Source organism: Denticeps clupeoides, chromosome 12 (genome assembly GCF_900700375.1).
Source record: "Denticeps clupeoides chromosome 12, fDenClu1.1, whole genome shotgun sequence".
Lineage (NCBI taxonomy): Eukaryota > Metazoa > Chordata > Actinopteri > Clupeiformes > Denticipitidae > Denticeps > Denticeps clupeoides.
This window is the reverse complement of record NC_041718.1, coordinates 19,624,711-19,646,806: the sequence shown is the minus strand read 5'-3', so window position 1 is coordinate 19,646,806 and position 22,096 is coordinate 19,624,711. Positions and strand designations below refer to the sequence as shown.

Sequence of the window (22,096 nt, the reverse complement as noted above, 5' to 3'; positions counted from 1 at the left end):
GTCCCCCATACAAGACCAACTCCACGTTCCTGGACACCTTGAAGTCTCATTGATTATTATATATTAATACACCCCCCATACACTTTAAACAAGTCAGTTTTTTAGAACTTCTTCAGTCTGAAATGTACATATCATCATTTATCCATGTTATTTATTGCAAGGGACAATAAACTACAAAGATTGGTATTTGATGATTATTATTGAACACTTCCTACACATAATGGGACCTTTTTTTAGTCAGCAGGAGGAAAGGTCTAATATTTGAGGGTGTTTTGAGGAACTGAGACCACAGTAACGAATTTCCTCGGTGAAATTCAACACAGACAGAACGGTTTGAAGGTAAAACGTGAATGTGTCCGTGAGATGTGTAAAAAGTGCGTGGTGGCTGGGTCAGTAACTGGGTTAATGGCACCGCCGCGGTAATTGTATTGATTATTCCATCTGTTAAGGACCGCCGGGATTATGCGCTCCCAAGGGGGGGCGGGGCTTCGTCGGGAACCGGCCAATCAGAGGCCGGTAATCCGCGGCAGCGGCCTAATCCCGCGCCGCCCCCAGCGCCCCTGCATTCCCGCGGGTGGAGCGCGGCTGCGGACGCGCCGAGTCTCTGTCGCCGCGGTTCAGGTGAGTTTCAGACCGGCTACGATCTCCAATAGCCGATTTATTATTTACTTCAATTTAAACAAACCAAAAAAAAAAAACAATTAAATTGCACCATTAACCAGTGTCGGTATATCGGTGATATTATTCTGCTTTGTGTTTTTTACTTCTACAATAAAGAGTTTCGATGTAGAAACACGCAGTTAACACAGTTAACTAATAAAGCGCCGGTCAAATCGGGATAAATATCCGGACGTTAATATTTTTCGGGCGAAACGCGGCTCCGAGTCATGTTGCCGGACGATGGATGATGAGCGTCGTGACGTCAGAGAGCGGCGCCTTCCATGGGATTATGTTCCTTGGCCTCAGTGGTACCTTGAGCAAGAGTCATACATCAGCTCCGATCTGTTTTATCTTGATGTGGATTGAGACTAAAAGAACCCACCTGGCGGTCGAGAATAAAGCGAGATCGCAGATTATTTAAACGCTGAACTCTTTGCCCACTTTCTTTCTTTCTTTCTTTCTTTCTTTCTTTCTTTCTTTCTTTTGAAAGGGCTAAACAAACTTGGCTGAGGTCCTCCAGGGGTCTTTCAAACTTTTGAGATAATGTCTTAATTTTTCTAGTTATGAATAAAAAACTATGTTTGTCTGCCCCGACGATTGACACTTTTACCTTGTTTCTTTGGGTGCGTTCTCTGCTTATGTCTTCTCTGGCCCGAAGGTGGGCCTTCAAGGTGACAGGCACATCTTGGCTGGCTCTCGCTTTTTATGGAAGACAAGGGCCTGTTCAAATTAATATCTGCTGCAAATGCATAATACATTCCCTTATTGGATGAAGCCGCATGCAATCCTAATAATGGGCCGAAAGCCACCGGACGATTGTTTCTGGCTCTGAGGGGTAATTACAATTACCTGGCTGTGCCTGGCTTGCATAACTTCTGTGGTTGCATCATTATTGTACATTAATGTAATGCAGTTTTTAAAAATACGGCCTCTTTGGATTCTTTTTGATCCTCTTTTGCCTGATTGGAGCTCAGGTAAATGTAATATAGTAAAGTGCAGACTAGGGCTCGCTGCACCGTCCCCTCGTGTCGGGCCGGGTCTTGTCAGAACACGGCGTCCCTAGATAGCGGGTGACGCAGCGGCGTGTGGAATGAGGGGGAACCGGTTCCAGACGAAACCTCTAATTTCCGCGCCGGCTTCTTCAGGCAGAACGGGCACGTGACAAAGCAGAGGATCTGAAAACCGAGCTGAGAGGAACTGCGAGTGAAGGTCCACCACAGCTGCTGTTCACCTCCTCGCTCATTCACGTTCCTGCTCTAGAGAGAACTGCGAACAGCTGAAGTAGATTCGTGTCTCAGCACGCGGTTTTATATTTTATTGGACAATAGTCCATTTTTTCCCATTTTGCTTAATAGCCACAAACAACATTTCATTTTGCAATTTGTCACCAAAAATGTCACTTGTGGTCCTCACCCTTTAATATAACCAGTTAGTTTCTTCCAGTTTGCCTACTGACACTGTACTGCTGTGAATGGACGTAATTAATGGTGGCCTAGTGGTTAAGGAAGCGGACCTGTAATCAGAAGGTTGCCGGTTTGAATCCCGAGCTGCCACGGAGGCTGTCCACTGCTCACTAAGATTGATGGTTAAAAGCAGAGTCACCGTGTTGTGTCACCGTGTGCTGTGCTGCAGTGTTTTACAATGACAATCACTTCACTTTTAAAATGGTTCATCGTACCAGTATATTCGGTGACTGTTCTAAAGTACTAGTTATAATGAAGTACTAGTTGTAGTTGGTTGTTAGATGGCCACACCCTGAGAAGAGTTTATGTCCTGGAGAACTTGTCTTCTGTTTAGTGAATTACTGTCCGCTCCTCCCTTGTCCAAACACGCTTGTCCAGGTCAGGGTTGCGGGCAACCGGAGCCAGTCAGAGCCGACCAGGGGGACAAAGCAGGAAGTGCCCCAGGCCAGGGTTCCAACCCGTCACCAGGTAAACACACACACACACACACACACGCAAACCAGATTCCACACAGAATTAGTGCCCAGCGGCTCCAATCACTGTTCTGCTCAGATGAGTGACCAGTTGTTTTAAAGTCCTCAGGTCAGGTCGGCGGCGCCATGACGACGATGGCCGACGACGCTGCCGTCGGGGAGCTGAGCGCGGTGGATTTCATTCAGCTGCAGCAGTACATGGAGTGTGAGTCCCGCCTGTGGTTCCCTCGTTTGACCCATATGAGCTGAATGGATAGATCAGTTCTGGATAATCCGGGTTCTTTGTGCCTCATGTCTCCACGAACAGACAGCACCATGAATGTGAAGGACGTGCTGAAGGAGTTCCATGCCGGCGGTAAACTGGTCCAGTACAGGTTGGGAGATGTGAGTTCTTTTTTTCTGGTGAAGGAGAATTATTGCCGAATCTGCCAAATCTGAACGCTGTCCTGTTTCCTCTCCTTTAGCGTGTCGACCAGACAGGATTCTCCCTCTTCTTGAAGTCCTACCTGGAAGTGGAGGATTTGCCGTCTGACCTCTGCCAGCACCTCTACCGGTATTTTCCAGTCCTCTGAGTCGAGCGAACGCCCAAAAGACGGTAAGAACTCCAGCTATCTACAGTAGATTATAGGGAGATTTGGAAAAATTGCTGGTGCTCTGCTCCTCAGTCACTGCTGAATGGACCAGTATTAATGGACCAACTCATACAAAATGCAGCAACACGACTGATCTTCCACCTTCCCAAATTCTCCACACCGCCCCTCTACTACGTTCCCTCCACTGGCTCCCAGTAGGTTCAAAATACTGATGCTGGCCTACAAAGCCAAACATGGAGTAGCACCATCCTACCTCACAGCCCTTATTACACCTCGCACTGCACCTCGTATACTCCGAGCCTCCAGTACTGCTCGCCTGGTCCCTCCATCTCTGGAGGTAAAAGGAAGACGCTCATCTAGACTCTTCTCTGTCTTGGCCCCTCGGTGGTGGAATGAACTTCCCCTCGAGGTCAGAACAGCTCGGTCACTGAGCACCTTCACACGGCAGCTCAAGACCTTCCTCTTTAGAGAATATTTAGATGAACTTGTAACCTTCTTCTTGTCTGACCTGACTTCTGTATAGAAACTACAACAGAGTGAATAAAAAGATTGTATTCATAGTTGGGGGTCCTTAAAGTCAGAGGTGACTAGTTCAGGTTCAGAAAATAAAAACACTCAATGGGATATTAATCCAGCTGGAGAATTTTCTAGGTTAGAATAAAATCCTGGTGAGGGTTTTTTTTTTAACTTCTGAACCAGAACTGTGTCGAAAATCTATGCAATTTAATATCTCAATGTTAGAACGTCATTAAAAAGTAAATTTGTTTTGATAAATATTAATATCTATATTCATTTATGTTATGGCTGATTATAATCAGCACATTATAATCAAGCGTCTCAGATTATTGTACTATTACCTGCGATCCATTCCCATTTTTGAGATGTTTAAAGGATAATGGGCCTGTTAATGGACAATATAATAGTTGCTGCAGATGTTTCCTCCATTCCCATGGTTTAATCTACAAAGGCACACAGGTGAATTTTTTCATAAAACATGGCGCTTTGTGTGTGTGTTTTCAGATGGGGTTTGTCTGAAAGCCGTGTCCTGCTACTTCTCAGTCTTGGAGGAAGGGAAGCCGCGAGACAAGCTGGAATGTGAGTTTCGTTTGTGCCTGTGTTCCACGGGATGGAATGATGAGTCTAAGATTGCACCGTCTCTCATTAATTTTGTTCATTTTGTGCTTTCAGTCACGTTCAAACTGTACGACAAGGACGGGAATGGGGTTCTGGATAAGCCAGTAAGTTTCTGCACAGGGTCTGTCAGCAGCTCTTTACTAAAGTTGATCTCCGTCTGAAACACGCTTTTTCAGGAGGTCGACATAATCATAACCCAGATGATGCGCGCCGCTGATTACCTAGGATGGGACGTCACTGAGCTCAGGCCGGTAGGGACGTTCAAATCACCAGTATCACCACACACTCCCATAACTTCATTTAGATTTTAAGATTTAGGTTTTTGATTTTATGGATTCAAATGATCCGGTGCCACCTCAACTATTACAATTTCTGCAAATATTGGTGTAAAATTTCGACTGATGCTTGTTCTGAAACTGCTCAGGTGCTGGAGGACACCATGCGGGCCATTGACGCGGATAACAGTGGGACGGTGACCCTGCAGGAGTGGGTTCTGGGCGGGATGAACAACATCCCCCTCCTGGTGTTGCTGGGACTGAAGGCAAGTGCAGCGGCATGGCCGTGCAGTCTGCAGGGATCAATGGCTGGGCGTGGCCTGACAAACTGGGCCGCGAGACCACACTCCATTACACAAATGTGTATCGAAACGTGCATAACAATATTCTTTCAGACTCTCCTGTCTGACAGATGTGGTCTCTCCTCCAGCCTCCCCTCTTGCGCTTATTGTCCATCTTGGACAAGTTTACTGTGTAATTGCATAAGTGTGTATTTGCAAAATCATTGAGCGAGTGTGGTGGCCCCTCCCCCATGTCAACAGATGGCAGAGAAGAACGGGCAGCACATCTGGAGGATGAAGAACTTCAACCGGCCGACCCACTGCTGTGTCTGTGAGGGGATGCTGATGGGGCTGCGAAAGCAGGGCCTGTGCTGCAACGGTGAGTCCCGCTTCTCACCACCAGAGGGCGCCGAAGCTCCATCAATCACAGCATGACTCCTACCTTCTATTATTAAACTCAATGAACCTTAGGATAGGGATAGTTTGGTGGGAAGAACTGGACAATATATATACACACACACACATATATACACATACACATATACATTTATACAAGGAAAAAAATATATACAATATAGAAAAAATATATATTTTAATATATATTATTGTCTCTTGCTGACTCACAGTGTGCAAGTACACCGTCCACAGTCGCTGTGCCAACAAGAACAGCGTCCCCTGCATCCGGACGTATGTCAGGTCCAAGGCTGAGATCGGGGTGAGGCTCTGATGATAATTAGTAACACAGAGGTGAACTGCGCCATGAAAGTACATTCCTCTTTGTCGGCCCTCGAACGGAGCGCTTCCTCTTGTGTTGTTAACGGGTAAACGGAGTGAAAGTGAAGTGATTGCACACAGTGAAATTTGTCCCCTGCCGTTAACCCATCACCCTGAGCGAGCTGTGGGCAGCCATGACAGGCGCCTGATTACGGGGCCGCTTCCTTAACCGCTAGGCCACCACCGCCCAGTTGCCATGGCGTGTGTGATCTGGAGACGCCGTGCGTCCCTTCTTCTGTGACTCAGGTCTCTGCTCATGACTGGGTGAGGACGGAGAGCGACTCTTGTAGATGCGAACACTGCCACAAGAAGATCAAAACCCTGGGAGGGAAACGCTGCGTGTGGTGCCACGTCACGGTATGCGTGCGTGTGTGTGTGTGTTTGTGTGTAAATTGTCCATTAATTCCCACCAATGCACACCAGTTAAACGCTGTTTCACTTTTCTCAAGCGGCACGATGAATGTGTGTCCCTGGGCTCGTCCGAGTGCGATTGCGGCCCTCTGAAAGATCATATCCTGCCACCGTGGGCGATCTACCCCCTCGTGAAGGTAGCGCTGAGAATCAGACTGTAATGTGAGACTCGGATGACGAGCACAGAGCGGAATCAGGTTTTTCTGTCTTTGTGACAGGAAGAGGAAGACTCCGAGTCCTTCGAGGAAGGTGAACTGACTAATATGACGGCTGACGGCAACTTCTTACACGTAAGGGAACTGCGTGTTGAGGATGCTCGGATGTACTTTTCTACAGTGGTTGTGCCAGAATGTCAGCAACTGAAAAGATGTGCATCCCTCTCAGATAACCCCGGTACCCCAAACTCACCCCCTCATGGTGTTCGTCAACCCCAAAAGTGGAGGGAAACAGGGAGAGAGGTAAAAATATCACATCACACCCCTGAACATTAAATCTGCTCCACTAAAACCGAAGAGCTCCTCATGCCGGTGGCCGGTCGGTGTCTCTCCGACCAACCTGGCAACCTGTTGCGTATTCCAGGGTATTAAGAAAGTTCCAGTACCTCCTGAATCCACGGCAAGTGTTCAACCTCTCCAACGGAGGGCCGAACCCGGGGTGAGGAGCAGATCTTCGCGTCACTGCGCATTCGGAGTGCGTCCAGCGGCGGGTTCTGAACTACTGACGGCTTTTTTTGTTTGTTTTACCAGGTTGTACTTTTGCCGGAATCTGCGGAGATACAGAATCCTGGTTTGCGGGGGAGATGGGACTGTCGGCTGGATCCTGGACGCTATTGGTTAGCAGCGTTCTCGTGCCACAATTTCAAATCGTGCTGGGATTAAGCGAGAAGGTCAAGATTGTTGCGTGCTTGATTTCACCAGACAGAGCCGAACTGGTGATGAGTCCTCCCGTGGCGGTGCTGCCTCTGGGGACGGGGAACGACCTGGCTCGCTGTCTGCGCTGGGGCGGCGGTAGGATATTTCAACACATACTGCGGTGCGGTGCGGCCAGCGCCTGCTGCCGCGCTATAAACGGCACGTGACCTCCACAGGGTACGAGGGCTCCGACCTCACCGAGACCCTGAGGGAGCTGGAGAGGGCCGTGGTGGTCCCTATGGACCGCTGGAGCGTGCGAGTCGTCCCCGACAACCCCCAGGACGAGGGTGACCCCGTGCCCTACGAAATCATCAACAACTACTTCTCCATCGGGGTGGTGAGTCCCAGGAACGTACAGGACAGAATAACTACATAGGGTGGAAGTAGTCACGACGTCCCAGGTTCAAACCCCACTTACTACCGTCGTGTCCCTGAGCAAGACACTTAACCCTGAGTGTCTCCAGGGGGGGACTGTCCCTCTAACTACTGATTGTAAGTCGCTCTGGATAAATGGTATAAATGTAAATGTTAACTATTCAACATATGCTTTTATATCCATTAAATTATTGGTTGTTTTATCCAACGTTTTCTTCTAAAATCTTTTGGCCTGTAGCGTAGATATGTGGCGAGTTTTGTTAGTAATGTTTTTCTGCTGCCAGGACGCCTCCATCGCTCACCGGTTCCACACCATGAGGGAGAAGAACCCGCAGAAGTTCAACAGCAGGTGAGCTGAGGTCAGACTGTGTGCTCTGCCGGCAGCTGCTCCCCGCGGTGGGTCGGTGGGTGGGTGAATGGCGGGTGGCGGCTCGTAGATTTGAACGCCTCTTATTAATCCACAGTTTCCCTTTAACAGAGCGAAGAATAAGTTGTGTTATTTCGAACTGGCCACCTCGGAGACCATCTCTGCCTCCTGCAAGAAGCTTAATGACTGTCTCACTGTCGAGGTAAAGACGGGATACAAATTCAATAGCGGTGCATCGGTACTCAGTAAAATATCAAGTCATTCGGTCCGCCCTGCACGGTCCAAAATGCCCTTATGGACCGCAGGATTTCGTTTTCGCAGTTCATTTTGAAATCTTACAGTGGCAATTCTCGAAAGCTCCTCCTTACTGTTACTGTTCTGTTCGAAAGTGAAGGTTAAATACAGGAAAAGTGCAGGCCGATAGCTCCGCCCACCACAAAGTGTAGATTGTCTTAAAGAAGCATTTCACATATGTTACAAACCGCAGCAAAACGACAACAGTCTATCGAAAATGCTTTTGAAGAAACCTGCTGTGGCCCTTCAGAGAAACACAAGGACATAACCTGCACGTTGTTCTCTACGCAAAAAAACGAACTGATAACCGTGGCCCACGGACCGTACCATGGGATACCTGTTCCGTTGCTTCCCCACAATTCAAACAAACCAAATCACAATGTTTGGCCACGATTGTCACCCATCAGAACATCTTTCAGCTTCCTTCCTGTTCCTTTGCTTGATTTTGGAAATGTTGCCACGATTGTCGGAGTGGAGGAATTGATGAAAGAATTCTGGTTGGCAAAACTGACCTTTTCTGATTCTTCGGCCGTCAGTGCTGTGGTGTTCAGCTGGACCTGAGCAACCTGCACTTCCAGGGCATTGCCATCCTCAACATTCCCAGCATGCACGGTGGTTCTAACCTGTGGGGCGAGTCGAAGAAGGACAGCGAGGGTAAAGATGACAGAAACTTACCGGAGGTCATAACAGACCGCGACATGCTGAAAATGAGCTCACAGGGTAAACTGAATAACATCCCATTCTACCTTCTAAAGTAACTCATTTCAAAGATTTAATTCACTTTCTGAAATCAACGGTGATGAGACATTTAAGTGGGTTTTTTTCTTTAAGATTTGAGTGACAAACGCTTGGAGGTGGTTGGCTTAGAGGGCGCTATGGAAATGGGTCAGATCTACACCGGCCTGAAGAGCAAAGGACACCGACTGGCACAGACGTCCCAGATCACAATCAGGTGACCTTCACACACATGAAGGATCACACAGCCAGATTATTTCTGCTGGCAGATGCTGGAGTTTGAGGTTCTTTTCTTTTAGGACCAATAAAGCCTTGCCCATGCAAATAGACGGAGAGCCCTGGATGCAGCCAGCCTGCACGGTGAGTCTTGTTATTCTTTCTTATTCAACTTTCATATGTATCAGCTTTCATAGAGGCCACTGTGAGCTGAGCAGATAAAACGTTTTGAATTTCAATTATAGCAAATTCAAAATATCCTAACTAGCAATAAATATCTAAATCATTATTTTAAGAAAGCACCACTAGATGGCACTGCCTGCTTGAGGTTTACACTCAACTTTTATCTATTATTTAATAATGCCTACTAATTATCCTGGATTATTTTATATATATAAAATATATAACTTATTATTAGTACCTTATTAATTGTATTATAAAAATTTTAAATTAAATGTCTAATGTCTCCACTTTCTAATTAATTCAGTTGACCTCCCATTTAATGGCGTCTTAAAAAAGAATAAAATAATATATATAAATATGAAATAAAATCAAATTTTGGTGCCATTTAAGAGTGATCAGGCTTACATTTCACTGCATAGTATAAATGTACAGGTGTTTATGTGACAAACACGTTCACACCATTTCCATGGTGACCCTTGCCAGATCCACATCACACACAAGAACCAGGCCAACATGATGATGGCTGCGCCAGCAAAAGTGTCCGGATTTTTCCACCTGAAATAAAATGCAGCATCGTACACCATTTATTGTCAGTCAGTTATTTCTGCAGCCGAATGGTGGCACAATACCGAATTCAGTCCTTGGCCCATGTTTCAGAAACAATTGGTTTTAATGGTCTGTCGTCCTGAACCCCCATATCTTCAACATGTTAGATAATTAATTCATGATATTGTGATATTGGTAAGTTATCATGTTGATACATTTTTTGCGACATTAGAAAGTTATTATTTTCATTCATTTACTAGGTTTTGCTTTTCTAAATGTAAATTTAAATGTGTTGGTGTGTTTGTATATTAATATTTACTTGTTAAATGTGTACAGAGTAAAAATTTGCAATATTGTGAATTGTTTTTTAAAATAAAGTACGTGTCAAATGGATTCAAATGATTTAAATAGGTTGTATCCATTATTCTCAGTCGCTTGCTGGAGACTGTGAAGCGTGTCCAGGACAGAAAGGAAATTGTTCAGAAGCTCGTCTGCTCTGTCTCTCGGAGCTACAGAAGGTTACCTTGAGATGGTATAGTGTGTCCGTGCTGGGGAGGGTTGGCCTAACATTTCCATGCCTCAGTTCCTACAGAAGCCAGCAAATGCCCCCTAGACCTCTCCAAATGCCCACTCTCCGGTGACATGCCTGTAGTGGTGCCCAGAAGCTGGGAAATGTCCCTGGTTGTAATCTAAGTCTTGTAACGCACACACACACACACACACACACACACCCACACAGACACAAACTGTATATGGGCTTCAAGGGTCTCTGGCCTGCTGCTCCACAGCAGCTGGGTATCTATGCAGATTCGGTTGGAAATTGAAATCATCTACGAGCCCGCCGCCGACAGATGCACCATCGGTATGCGCCCGTTGTTCCCTCGCCACACACACATGCAGCGCAGGGGCAGTCCGGAGACTCCTGCCCACCCAGCTTCCACGTCTTCGGAGTGTGAGAGGAAACCAGAGAACCCAGAAGACACCCACACAGGCACGCAGTGAACATGGAAACTCCATTAAGGCAAGAGCCTTAACCTCCAGCTCCACTCGCACTGTCTCTTTCTCTAAATTAATTTGTCAGAAACTTTACAATTGTTCCAGAAATTGTTTTTTAAAGCGGCCGTGGGTGTCCCTCGGCCTGTTTTAGTACAACTTCTCATTTTAAATGATGCCAATCCACCAGTGCAGACAAGCCCGTTCTTCAGGCTCATATTTTAAAGTTTAATCTAAAGAAAATCCAGCTCTGCAGACCTCCCTGCTCAAGAGTCTTCCCTCCAAGGCCAGGAAGCCCTTCTGCAGCACCAATGTCCTTTAATTAGGTTAATTCTCCTCGTTGCTATTAACTCATTATCAGCCTACACCTCCTGCCTCTGAACCGGCTTGCTGCACATGTCAGTGTCAATATCACCCAAATACCATACCATATCAGTATCCATTAAAACGGAACCCGGTTGGTACGTGCCCATAGTTACAACTTTTTCCGTCAAGTTTTGTTTCATTTATTCACGAAAAGATATTCGTGCATTGACTTCTGTATCTGCTACAGCCAAGATGGTCATTATTGTGACATTATTCTACCTCGAATAACTGTTTTATACTAGTAAATTAGTTATCAGAGGCACAAAAATGTGACAATATGGCCAGGGCCTGGTGGCTATGATGTATTGTGACAATAATGTCGCAATAAGACATTACTGTGCTTCTTATAACTAATTTACCAATATATCTATTAGTAAACTATAGATTTACTAGTTAACTGGTATATAGGCTGAATGAAATAAATAGGTACAATTTCCATAATTTTTCCACCATTATTAGTCCAGAGTAGTAAAGGACAGAGGATTTAAAAAAAAATAAACAGATACCCCATATTTGTTGATGGTTTTAAATTTCATGGTAAATGGTTAGTCAGGAGAACTAAAAAGTCGGACGGTGATGCTGAGCACCGCGGTACTTTTCTTTCTGTCTACAGCAGAAGTGATAGAAGAGCAAATGAACCAGGCCTGGTGTGTGCGTGTGTATGTGTACGTGTGTGTATGTGTGTGTGTGTGCGTGTGTACGTGTGTGTATACGTGTGTGTGTGCGCGCGTGTGTGTGTACGTGTATGTGTGTGTGTGTGCGTGTGTGTGTGTGTGTGTGCGCGCGCGCGTGTGTGTGTGTATGCGTGTGCGTGCGTGTGTGTGTGTGCGTGTGGGAGTGTATGTGTGTGTGTACGTGTGTGTGTGCGTACGTGTGTGTGAGTGTGCGCGCGTGTGTGTGTGTGTGTGCGCGCGCAGACCTAATGAAAGTCTTTTCTCACTCGCGCTGTTCCGTTGCGTATTTTTAGAAACTCCCCTCCTCCCCCTTCTTTGTTTTCGCGTCGCTTCGTCCGCGACTGACGTCACTGGCAGGGATTCCATCTACGTCAATGGGCACCTCGGATTGACGTCATCGGAGGCCGAGCCTCCGTTGTTCTGCAGAGACAAGCATCGCTGTTCTCCGGTAACGAGCGGCCGAGTGGAACCGGGGTGGGTGGGTGTTCCCCGCCGCGGCCCCGCGTTTCAGGAGCGTGACCGCGGCCGCGCCGACAGGTGAGACCGGCAGGTAAGCGTGAATGCGCGGCTCTTTCTGCGCCGCCCGGGCGTTTAAGGAAGTGAAGTTTCTGGCGGGGTGGCCATGTCGGAGGCAGAAATTTGGTCAGATGCAATATGGAACGGGGCTCAAAAACACAAGGCGTCAAAACTCTCCTTGCAAATTACACTTTAAAACTCTTAACCTGTTGAAAAATCTCAAGATGTCGTAAATCCGGGCGTAAATAAACGACCCCCGAGAGGCTGCTTAGATTGGGCGCACCTGGCAACCCCAGGTCTCCACTCTGAGCAGCCTCTGCTCAGCTCCGCAACTGTGATGAGGCTCCCAGCAGGACACTGAAGTGTCTAGATCCCACTTTTAACCCTGCATCATAGTGAGCAGTGGGCCGGGGAGCAGTGTGTGGGGACGGTACCTTGCTCAGTGGCGGTTCAGGATTTTTCCACTTCCTTACCCACTAGGGCCACCAGTGCCCATTTGTATGATGGCTATGATGTATTTTATCTCTCTAGTTTACAAACGAAGGTGAATGAAGCGTCTGTACGCTCCTGTGTTGGCCCCTGTTGGTCACATGACACCCGGCGAGAAGTGCTGATGTATGTGGGTAGCTTTGCACTGCCCAGAGAGAGGGCGTGTCTCCGCTGATGATTGGTGTGGGGTGAAACGAACACCAAGCTGACTGGCCGGGAGAGTGACGGGCTCTACAGCGTCCGGACGGGCAATGTGAGCACATTCCCTGACCTTTTCTTCTTCTAAACACACACGACTAATGAGGCTGGGCCAGCATGCGTCCGTCCATCCCTGAGGTCATCTCAGGTTCTGGAAGGCAACGCTATCCCCGCAATGTTGTGGTGGCAACCCGTAAAACAGCCACCCGGCTCCAAAATAAGATTCAATTTGCTGCGTGGAGTTAAGGGGCGGTGTAAAAATCTCTCGGGAGAGTAAATCCAAGCTTGTTAAGCACCTGGCAAAACCCAAGTGATGATGTGCTACCAGTGCAGCATTGCACAGATAGTTTAGGTGTGGTTTCCAGTATAACGTTTGACGCTAATTATACTAAGAAAGCCTAGAGCGCCTCTCGTTTAGCCGTTTAATGCACTGTTTAATTTAAAATCTGTGTGAAGCAATAAGAAAACGTTTCATAAGAAAACGAAATGTGGTATTTACAATTCAGCCAAATTGGAATGATTAAAAAAAAAAAATTACATTCTCCTGCTCCACTGTGATGGTCCTCCTCGTTCCATGGAGGGTGTGCTGTGGTGTCTTCCATTGCTCCAAGGTCCAGTTCTGATGCCCACATGCCCATTGTAGGATCTTCCAGTGGTGCACAGGGTTCAGCTGAAGATGATTGTAAGTCGCTCTGGATAAGGCCGTCTGCCAAATGCCTTAGATGTTAAATGTAAGTGATGAAAAGTGAAACTGATTGTTTCACAGCAAGCACAGCTGGGGAGTGCATTATTTAGTGTTTAATGATTTGAACATGTAGATTTTTAAGTTGATAAGTAAGTTAAACCCATGATGGCTGGGTTTTTAAACGTGATCAAGGGGATCTCAGTGGAACCTTTAGTGGTTTGGGATTTGAGCGTGCAACAAGTCTCCTTTCTTAATCGCTAGGCCACAACTGTGCCATGTTCCAACAGACCAGCATTAAGGATTTCAGCAGGGATTCGAACCGGCAACCTCTTGATTACCGGGCCGCTTCCTCTACCGCTAGGGGCCACCGCTGCCCCTTTTTTTCTGTAAAATCAATTCTGTAAAAATGTCTGGTCTTCTCTGCCCCGCAGTCGTTGAGCATTGCAATCCAGTTCATGTCAAGTCCCTCAGGTCATGTTTTCATGCATCAACTTTTTCACACATCAACTTGTTGCCTAATATGTCAGACAGGTGCCATAGTAAAGCAGTTCAGCACTATCAATGGACTAAACTGTTAAAAAAAAAAAAAAGAAGTGAAGTGATTGTCACTTGTGATACACAGCAGCACAGCACACGGTTCACATGGTGAAATTTGTCCTCTGCATTTAATCCATCTCCCTTGGTGAGCAGTGGGCGGCCACGACAGGCGCCCGGGGAGCAGCGTGTGGGGAAGGTGCTCTGCTCAGTGGCGCCTTGGCGGATCGGTATTCGAACCAGCAACCATCTGATAACAGCTCATTTTAGCACAACTGAAGCTTTGCGACGTTCGGAAATGTTTGACGTGGGCCTATAATGAGATGTTTAGGCGTGTGTGTCTGAGTGGTAAAGCGGGCGGCCATCGTATTCCATGTACGTGCTAATCAGCTGCCCCCGAATCTGCTGACAGCTCAATGCAAACACGGCCTTAATGGCAGCCACGGCAGAATGATCCAGGCCACCGCAGCCAGGCCACAGGAGGCACATCACCTGACCGGCCAGGCACTTAAGCCTCCCTCGCCGCGCCAAGGGGAAGCCAGGGTGCGTTCCTCAATCGGTGTACTTTTATTTTAATATCCCCGGAGTCGAGCGCTCTTTTAAAATAAGAGCCAATTAGCCGCTGAAGCGTCGCCTCCCATTACATAAGCAAGAGGCTGGAGGCTGATGACAAACAGAAGGTAGCAGGTGCCAAACGGTCCGCGAGCTAAATCCGTCAGGTAATTACGGACACTGCTGAACTTAATATACCAGTGTGCCGAGGTGTCCAGAAAATTTGCTCACAGAAATAGTGAATGAGCACGGCACGGCCATGGCCAGACGGGCGCATTTAACAACGCTTGGGAGTGCCGAGCGGTCTAATGGCTAAGCCCCTCCCAGAAACAGACGCCGTCCAATCATGTGTTAGCAATGGTAGCTACGAGTTACAAAGGCCATCAAGCCTTCAGACCGAGGAAAATGCATATAAGGTCCAACATCCTCCAATACATTTACAGTAGTGTCCAAAAGTAGTGTGCAAGCAATTTCGTTAACATAACCCCCCCTCCCAGTATGTTAAACACTGATCAAATATTGATTTTGCTTAAGTGTTTATTGCAGAATTTCCTTATTTGACAGGATGTATGAGCAGCAATACAACATTGTTCTCCATCTGTAGATTTTTGCGTGTAGATCTTTTACAGAATTGGGAGAGAAAGCACTTTCACTTTGTAATCATTAGAATTTGTGTGTTTTACAATTCTAGACAGTCCCATCCTATTGCAGAGTTATTGTTGTGAGGACAGTGCAGTACATACATATTTATTTTTATATTTACATTTACCAGACACCCTTATCCAGAGCGACTTACAATCAGTAGTCTGGTTCACAGGCGAGTGTGTTACCCGCTAGGCCACTACCACTCTACCTAATTCTATAAAAAAAAAAAAAAACAATATCTATAACCAATTACTATTAATTAATTGGGGTCGGTTACGAAATTTGGAAATTTGACAGAATTTCTTGTCCTGCTGACAAAACTCGGTTTTAATCAGACTTAAATGGAAAGGTTTTGTCACGAAATGCTAAACTTCTGCTGAAGTGCATGATTTCCTGGACGAGGGCATCACCTCGTGCCCACCGCGGATTAAACAGAATAATAATGAAGCATCATCATCATCATCATCATCAGATCAGTAACACGCCCGCATCCTGTAACCGGACGGAGATCGCACACGTGGCCGCGTTTAAGGGCTTTCCTCGGGGCTCGTCTGCTCCGACTCCTGCGTGTGGTCGTTTCCAACCGAAGGCCGTGTGGTCCTCCTCCGGGGGCGGGACCCTCCGCACCTGTACAGGTGCTCCCGTGGCGGCGTTCTTTTTTTTTTTGTCTCGATTTAGCTATAAAATGTCATCACCCGGCGTCTATTTTTAGCCCCTTCCAGGCAGTAAAAGCCCGGCGCGCGTAGCGTCGTCGCTCGGCCCTATTTTTAGATCAGACGGTCCGCCGGCGCGTTTGCGTCAATGGAATCCCTGTGCGTCATGCGCGAGGACGCGAGGCCCGGAAGCGAGCCCGCCCACCTCTCCTTGTATGGCGGGGAGGGAACGCCCCGGCGTGACGTCACGGCAAAAATAAAGGCGGTGGGGGGGCTAGGCCGGTATATATGTGCTCGCACGCCGCGGGCAGGGAGCGCACACGGTGTCGGGGCGGCGGAAGGCTCCGCGTTCGTCGGACGCTGTGGATTTAAAGGCGCTGAAAACGTCGGCAGTTCGCGTCCGCGACTGAGGACATCTGAAGCAGGTCGGTGTAAAAAGCGCTTTTTCCTCCGCGTCCGGCTGCGGGTTGAAAGGGGGTGTGTTGCCCGTACGGACGTCACCGCGCGTCTCCTGTCCGCGTCTGTTTTTCTGTCATTCTGTCTTATTTATATTATAGGCGCTTTTAAATAAACGTATTTGAAAGATATTAAGATATATATATTTTTTTGTCGAACTTCTGGAAGCTTCAGTTGCTCTTTTAAAATAGTGTTATGTGGTTATATGTTCAAACGTGTAAAACAAAACATGCCTTTTAAATGAAACTATAAGATCGTTTTTATTTTACGCTTTGATTATTTCATTGGTTTTAATGTTTTGAAATCCAATTTCGGTCTATTTGAAAGATTTTTTTTTTTGTCGAACTGCTGGAAGCTTCAGTTGCTCTTTTTAGATCGTGTTATATGTGTAAAACAAAACATGCCTTTTAAATAAAACTATAAGATCATTTTTACTTTATGCTTTGATTTCTATTCATTGGTTTTAATTTGTGCCTTTGTGGGTGGCTGTGTATCTTATTTATTTTTCTGTGCTCAGTGTGAGTTTTTAACTTCTTTAGTTTAGTGCAACAGGTTTTCAGGGACCTCAGATTCAGGCTACTAGAAATCAGCCCTCGAAACGCAGACTTGCTTTACTTCTAAGGAAGACCCCCTTGATAGCCTCACCCCCCCCACACACAGCACTCAGAGCGCTGCCGCTTCTCCATCTCCTCCCTGCTGCTGGCTCCCCGCTCGCCGCTGTAACCCAAACCCATTTACTCCTCAGTACCGCCCGTCCTCGGGGAGCTCGGTTGCCGTGTTTATAACCGAAGGGGTTTTCAAAGCATTAAGAGGCCGTAACGCAATATCCCACCGCCAGGCCCTCTTCCCACAGGCAACTGGCTTTCTAAGCTTTTCTGAGAAGCTGCGAGGCCTGGAGAAAAGGGTCGTGGCCGCCGCCGGAGGAGGTGGGCAGGTGGCGGCGTCACTGATTTCCCTGGTGTTGTTTACTTAAGAGATTATTCGGCGTTATCCGCCATTTCCGCAGCCCCCCTGGCCCAAGTCCCCCGGTTCCTGTGTGTAAATGCGTTTCGTTTCGCTGTTTGTGTTCCAGCAATGCCCTGTGTTCAAACCCAGTATGGAAGCGTGCCTTACGAGAACAACTACCTGAACTCGGAATTCTTCAGCTCGGACATCACCACCAAACTGGCCATGGATCTCAGCAGCCAAAGGGAGCAGCTCGCCGGCCCGTCCCTGCCCAGCATCAACACCCTGGTGGCCAGCTACTCTGGGGAGTTCGACGCCTTCTCCTGCCAGATTCCTGCCGCCTCCGGCAGCTCCGCCGTTGGCCACGCGCACGGTGAGGAGCCCGGCCGCCACGGCCAGCAGTCTCCCCTGAAGCTGGACGACCTGCAGGTGTACGGCTGCTACCCAGGCACCTTCGCTCTGAGCTACCTGGACGAGACGCTCTCCTCCTGCGGCTCAGATTACTACGGCAGCCCCCTCTCGGCGGCCACCTCGCCACAGACGCCGGGCTTCCAGACGCAGGCCGCGTCCGCCTGGGACTCCCCCTTCAGCCCCTTCTCGCCGGGTCCGTGCTGGGTGTCGGACAAGCCGGCACTGCAGCAGTCGGCCTTCTTCGGCCTGAACCCGGCGGTGGAGCAGCTGTCGCCCCTGGACGGCCAGCCCCAGATGCCCGACGACGACCCCTTCTCCCAGACGGCCCAGCACCAGCACGCCTCGCCCCTGCATTTCGGGGCCATGGGGATGGAGCAGGGCCCTCTTGGGAGTCCCCTACTCATGGAGGGGTCTCACGCGTCCCCTAAGACCCGGAGCCCCGGGGCCAACGAGGGCCGCTGTGCCGTGTGCGGGGACAACGCCTCCTGCCAGCATTATGGCGTGCGCACCTGTGAGGGCTGCAAGGGTTTCTTCAAGGTGAGCAGCTAAGCAAATAACAAGAAAAAAAAAATGCAACATATTAATGAATTTATCTAATAATTTTAATTATAATTTTTTTTTTGTTTAAGCGTACAGTACAAAAAAATGCAAAGTATGTGTGCCTGGCCAACAAGGACTGCCCAGTGGACAAGCGGCGGCGAAACCGGTGCCAGTTCTGCCGTTTCCAGAAGTGCCTGGTGGTCGGCATGGTGAAGGAAGGTGAGGCCACGCCCGGACTCTGAAACTCTGAACTGCAACGGGGGAACAGGACTTAAAAATAATAATAATTATTATTATTAATATTATTATTATAACATTTATTTATAAAGCACTGTTTCACAGACAAAAAACTTAGATTAAAAACAAGATTTAGATAAAGAGAAATATTTGTGGGACGACCAGTCCATTTGGTGGACTATTTATATTGCAGTAACGTTTGAAAATGGTTGATGGAGAACCTCTCTCTCTCTGTCAGTGGTGCGCACCGACAGCCTGAAAGGTCGCCGAGGTCGCCTGCCCTCCAAGCCTAAGAATGCGCTGGAGACGAGCCCCGCCACCCCTCCCGTCAGCATCATCGCGTCTCTGGTCAGGGCCCACATCGACTCCAACCCTGCCACCGGCAAGCTGGACTACTCCAAGGTACAGACCCATCCAGCCAGTCGGAGGTGGACGCTGGGAACGGAACCTGGCTCTGTGTAACGAGTGCCTTTCCGTCCCTCGCCCCAGTATCAGGAGACAGCGTCCTGCCAGCCCGAGAAGGAGGACGCCAGCGACATCCAGCAGTTCTATGACCTGCTGACCAGCACGATGGACGTGATTTGGAAATGGGCAGAAACCATCCCAGGTTTCACCGCGTTCTGCACGGAGGACCAGGAGCTGCTCCTGGAGTCGGCTTTCGTGGAACTCTTCATCCTCCGCCTGGCGTACAGGTTCGTGTGAGATTATTTATAGTGCGAGCCACCATTAGCTGTGTAAAAGAAGCGCTGATTATTTATTTCGTGCATGCTTGGCAGATCACTCCCTGAGAAGGACAAGCTCATCTTCTGTAACGGCGTCGTGCTGCACAGGCAGCAGTGCGTTCGGGGCTTCGGCGACTGGATCCACTCCATCATGGACTTCTCCCAGAGCCTCCACCGCATGAATCTGGACGTCTCGTCCTTCGCCTGCCTAGCAGCTCTGGTCATAATCACAGGTGGGCAGCGAAACATGCAAATGTCCCTCGCGGTCAATGAGAGGAATTCATTAGTGTGCAAGCCTTGGACTCCTTCTGGACTATTTACAGCATTCACCAGACGCCCTTATCCAGAGCAACTTACAATCAGGGACAGCCAGGGGTTAAGTGTCCTGCTCAGGGACACGAAGGTAGTAAGTGGGGTTTGAACCTGGGTCTTCTGGTTCATAGGCCAGTGTGTTACCTGCTAGGCTACCCCCATCTCCTCCCTTTCTCCTCCGTTATTTCCCTCTCCTAGTGTCCCTAGTGCACAGTGTGTCAGTGGACGTCACAAAGTGGCCACGCCCACTACCAACACCAACATGCAGATTATCAGCACTTGATTCGAGCGTTCTGACAATAAATCACCGAATGCGACATTAGACCTCACGCACTGGAAAAATATGGCCATTTATTTTATTATATTACAGGTGCATGTATGCAAAGTGTATAATATAAAAGCTACAGATGCTACATTCTAACCAAAACCCCGTCATGTTTAGATCGCCATGGCCTGAAGGAACCCAAGAGGGTCGAGGAGTTCCAGAACCGACTGATCGCCTGCCTGCGGGATCACGTGACCGGCAACAGCACGGACCCTGGCCGAAGCCAGCCGAACTTCTTGTCGCGCCTGCTGGGGAAGCTTCCAGAACTGCGGACTCTGTGCACCCAAGGGCTGCAGCGCATCTTCTACCTGAAGCTGGAGGGCCTGGTGCCCCCGCCGCCCATTGTGGAAAAAATATTCATGGATAACCTCCCTTTCTGAGGCGCGCGAGGCAGAGCGCCAGGGAAGAAAGGGCCGAGTCCTCGGCTTCTGCTGGAGATGTTGAAGCGTCGTTGCATTAAAATGGAATAAGAGCCGACTGTGACGTTTTCTCCACTTCCTTTCAGTACACTGAATGATTGACGGGCAGTCATTTGACTCCGCCTCCTGGTGCAGAGACTGCAGGGAGGGTGCACTGTGGTGGTTTTTTTTTTTTTTTTTGGTTTTTTTCTATATCACCTCCTTCCAGACATTTCATGTGAAATTTTTTTTTTTTTTTTGAAGAGATGATTTTTTTGGATGTTCATCCAAGAATGAGAGACATTCACACCAGAGGGCATTTGAGTTGTATTTTGCTGTCCATTTTGTGTGTGTGTGTGTGTGTGTGTGTGTATCATTGGAGTGGCTTAATTGCTATGCAAAAAGATAGTTTTTGTGTTGTTGCACATTGTGCTATACAATAATTATTAAAAAAAATATATATTAATATATATATATATTAAAAAAAACAGGCCAAAAAATGCACATTGGCGTAGAAAATCTGTACATTTCAGAAGGGCAGAGATGTGACATGCTGCAGATGTATTTCTTCACTGGTGCACGTTACCAGTGAAACTCTTCATGTCACCAGTCACACGCGCCACACACTTGACATAACAGTACTGGACCAAAGGCGAGCGCAGAATCCCAAAGCCTTACGCTGTGTGTGGTGACGAAATAACATTACAGGCGCAGTATTCTGCTCTCTCCGGCAGCTATTCAGAAGCCTGATCGCTAATCTGGGATATTTGCCCATCCCTGGCAGCAGAACCGAGCATCATGGGAATGTGCCTTAACAGAGAGCTGTATTTTTTGCTGCTCATGACTTTTACAGTAGTGTATATATATATATTTTCCGTTGGCATCCTACAATTTCAGTTTGTTCTTCTGCTGAGCATTATGACTTTCTAGTTCTAATTAAACCACTGTACAGCATTTCAAAAATGTATTTTCATTATATATTTCATGAAATATATATTATTATTATCGTCCCAAGTGGCCCAACAACATTTGAAAATGAGTCAAACTTCTGAATGTCCCGTAGTCCCTGGTTTCAGATGGAGACCACGCTCAGACTCTGTCCAGATCGGTCCTCTGTAACTACTTGTTGCCTTATTACGAACTGCTTAAGCGGGGATGGTACTGTTTTTTTTTTTTTTTTTTGGTGTCTCGTGTCCTTAATTAAAAAACAGAGAAGGGGTTGCACATGAACGAAATGTGATGGAATGTGGAACTGTTTTCTGTCCCTGCTTCCTTTTCTACATGCATTTTTGTCATAATTGTGTGTAAAATTACGACAGAGATACTTTATATTTGTGAGTTTTGATTAAAAAAAAAAAAAAAAGATATACGTACAAATATATATGCAGAGAATTAACATTAAAATGATAGAAACGTAGTGGCTCCGTCCTGTTGTCTGTTTTGACGCTTAGGACGCCCATCTCATCAGCTGCAGATCTCTCTCTCTCTCTTTTTTTAATATCAGCACTTCGGTTATTTTCTAGAAAGATTTTCTCCATGAAGCCACCAGGCACACGAGTGTGACATCATGACAGGAAGTGGAGACCGGTGCTGATGACATCATGGCAGGAAGGTTTCCTTTCCTATCAGTTATACCGCAGGCGAGTTTCGAGAACCCGGAGGAGAACTCTTCGTCTCGCCTCAGGTTCCTGTAGTTCTCCAGCCGACGCGGCCGCTGGCGGGGTTTAGGTCAGACCGGGCGCAAGGTTGTAACT

General features: G+C 47.7%; 2 protein-coding genes across 3 annotated transcripts; both read left to right on the top strand.

Moving 5' to 3' along the window:
• The first annotated feature begins 578 nt into the window (after positions 1-578).
• dgkab (diacylglycerol kinase, alpha b) lies at positions 579-9,728 on the top strand. The gene is given in 26 exon segments (XM_028997927.1): positions 579-621; positions 2,502-2,591; positions 2,699-2,801; positions 2,904-2,980; positions 3,061-3,150; positions 3,152-3,191; positions 4,210-4,284; positions 4,378-4,427; positions 4,500-4,574; positions 4,748-4,864; positions 5,141-5,258; positions 5,506-5,594; positions 5,900-6,010; positions 6,103-6,201; positions 6,283-6,354; positions 6,449-6,522; positions 6,644-6,718; positions 6,811-6,896; positions 6,982-7,071; positions 7,152-7,312; positions 7,635-7,699; positions 7,829-7,919; positions 8,548-8,731; positions 8,843-8,963; positions 9,046-9,106; positions 9,629-9,728. Coding segments are annotated over 24 exon segments (2,181 nt in total). The 5' UTR covers positions 579-621; positions 2,502-2,591; positions 2,699-2,722; the 3' UTR covers positions 9,710-9,728.
• Positions 9,729-12,155: 2,427 nt separating this feature from the next.
• LOC114801262 (probable nuclear hormone receptor HR38) lies at positions 12,156-21,759 on the top strand. 2 transcript variants are annotated; one of them, XM_028999340.1, is made up of 7 exons: positions 12,156-12,274; positions 17,525-18,345; positions 18,438-18,567; positions 18,824-18,987; positions 19,075-19,277; positions 19,362-19,540; positions 20,062-21,759. In XM_028999340.1, the coding sequence occupies exons 2-7, from the start codon at positions 17,527-17,529 to the stop codon at positions 20,322-20,324; spliced, it is 1,758 nt and encodes a 585-aa protein (XP_028855173.1). In that variant the 5' UTR covers positions 12,156-12,274; positions 17,525-17,526; the 3' UTR covers positions 20,325-21,759. The 2 variants fall into 2 exon arrangements, with proteins under 2 accessions (XP_028855173.1, XP_028855172.1); XM_028999339.1 differs by lacking the exon at positions 12,156-12,274 and adding an exon at positions 16,130-16,421.
• The last annotated feature ends 337 nt before the right edge of the window (positions 21,760-22,096 follow it).

Bases quoted from the DNA above. Each gene is read 5' to 3' on its own strand.
- LOC114801262 (XM_028999339.1), top strand. From the start codon at position 16,145: ATGGAATCCCTGTGCGTCATGCGCGAGGACGCGAGGCCCGGAAGCGAG. The intron at 18,346-18,437 runs GTGAGCAGCTAA...TTTTTGTTTAAG, and splicing joins GCTGCAAGGGTTTCTTCAAG to CGTACAGTACAAAAAAATGC. The intron at 18,568-18,823 runs GTGAGGCCACGC...TCTCTCTGTCAG, and splicing joins GGTCGGCATGGTGAAGGAAG to TGGTGCGCACCGACAGCCTG.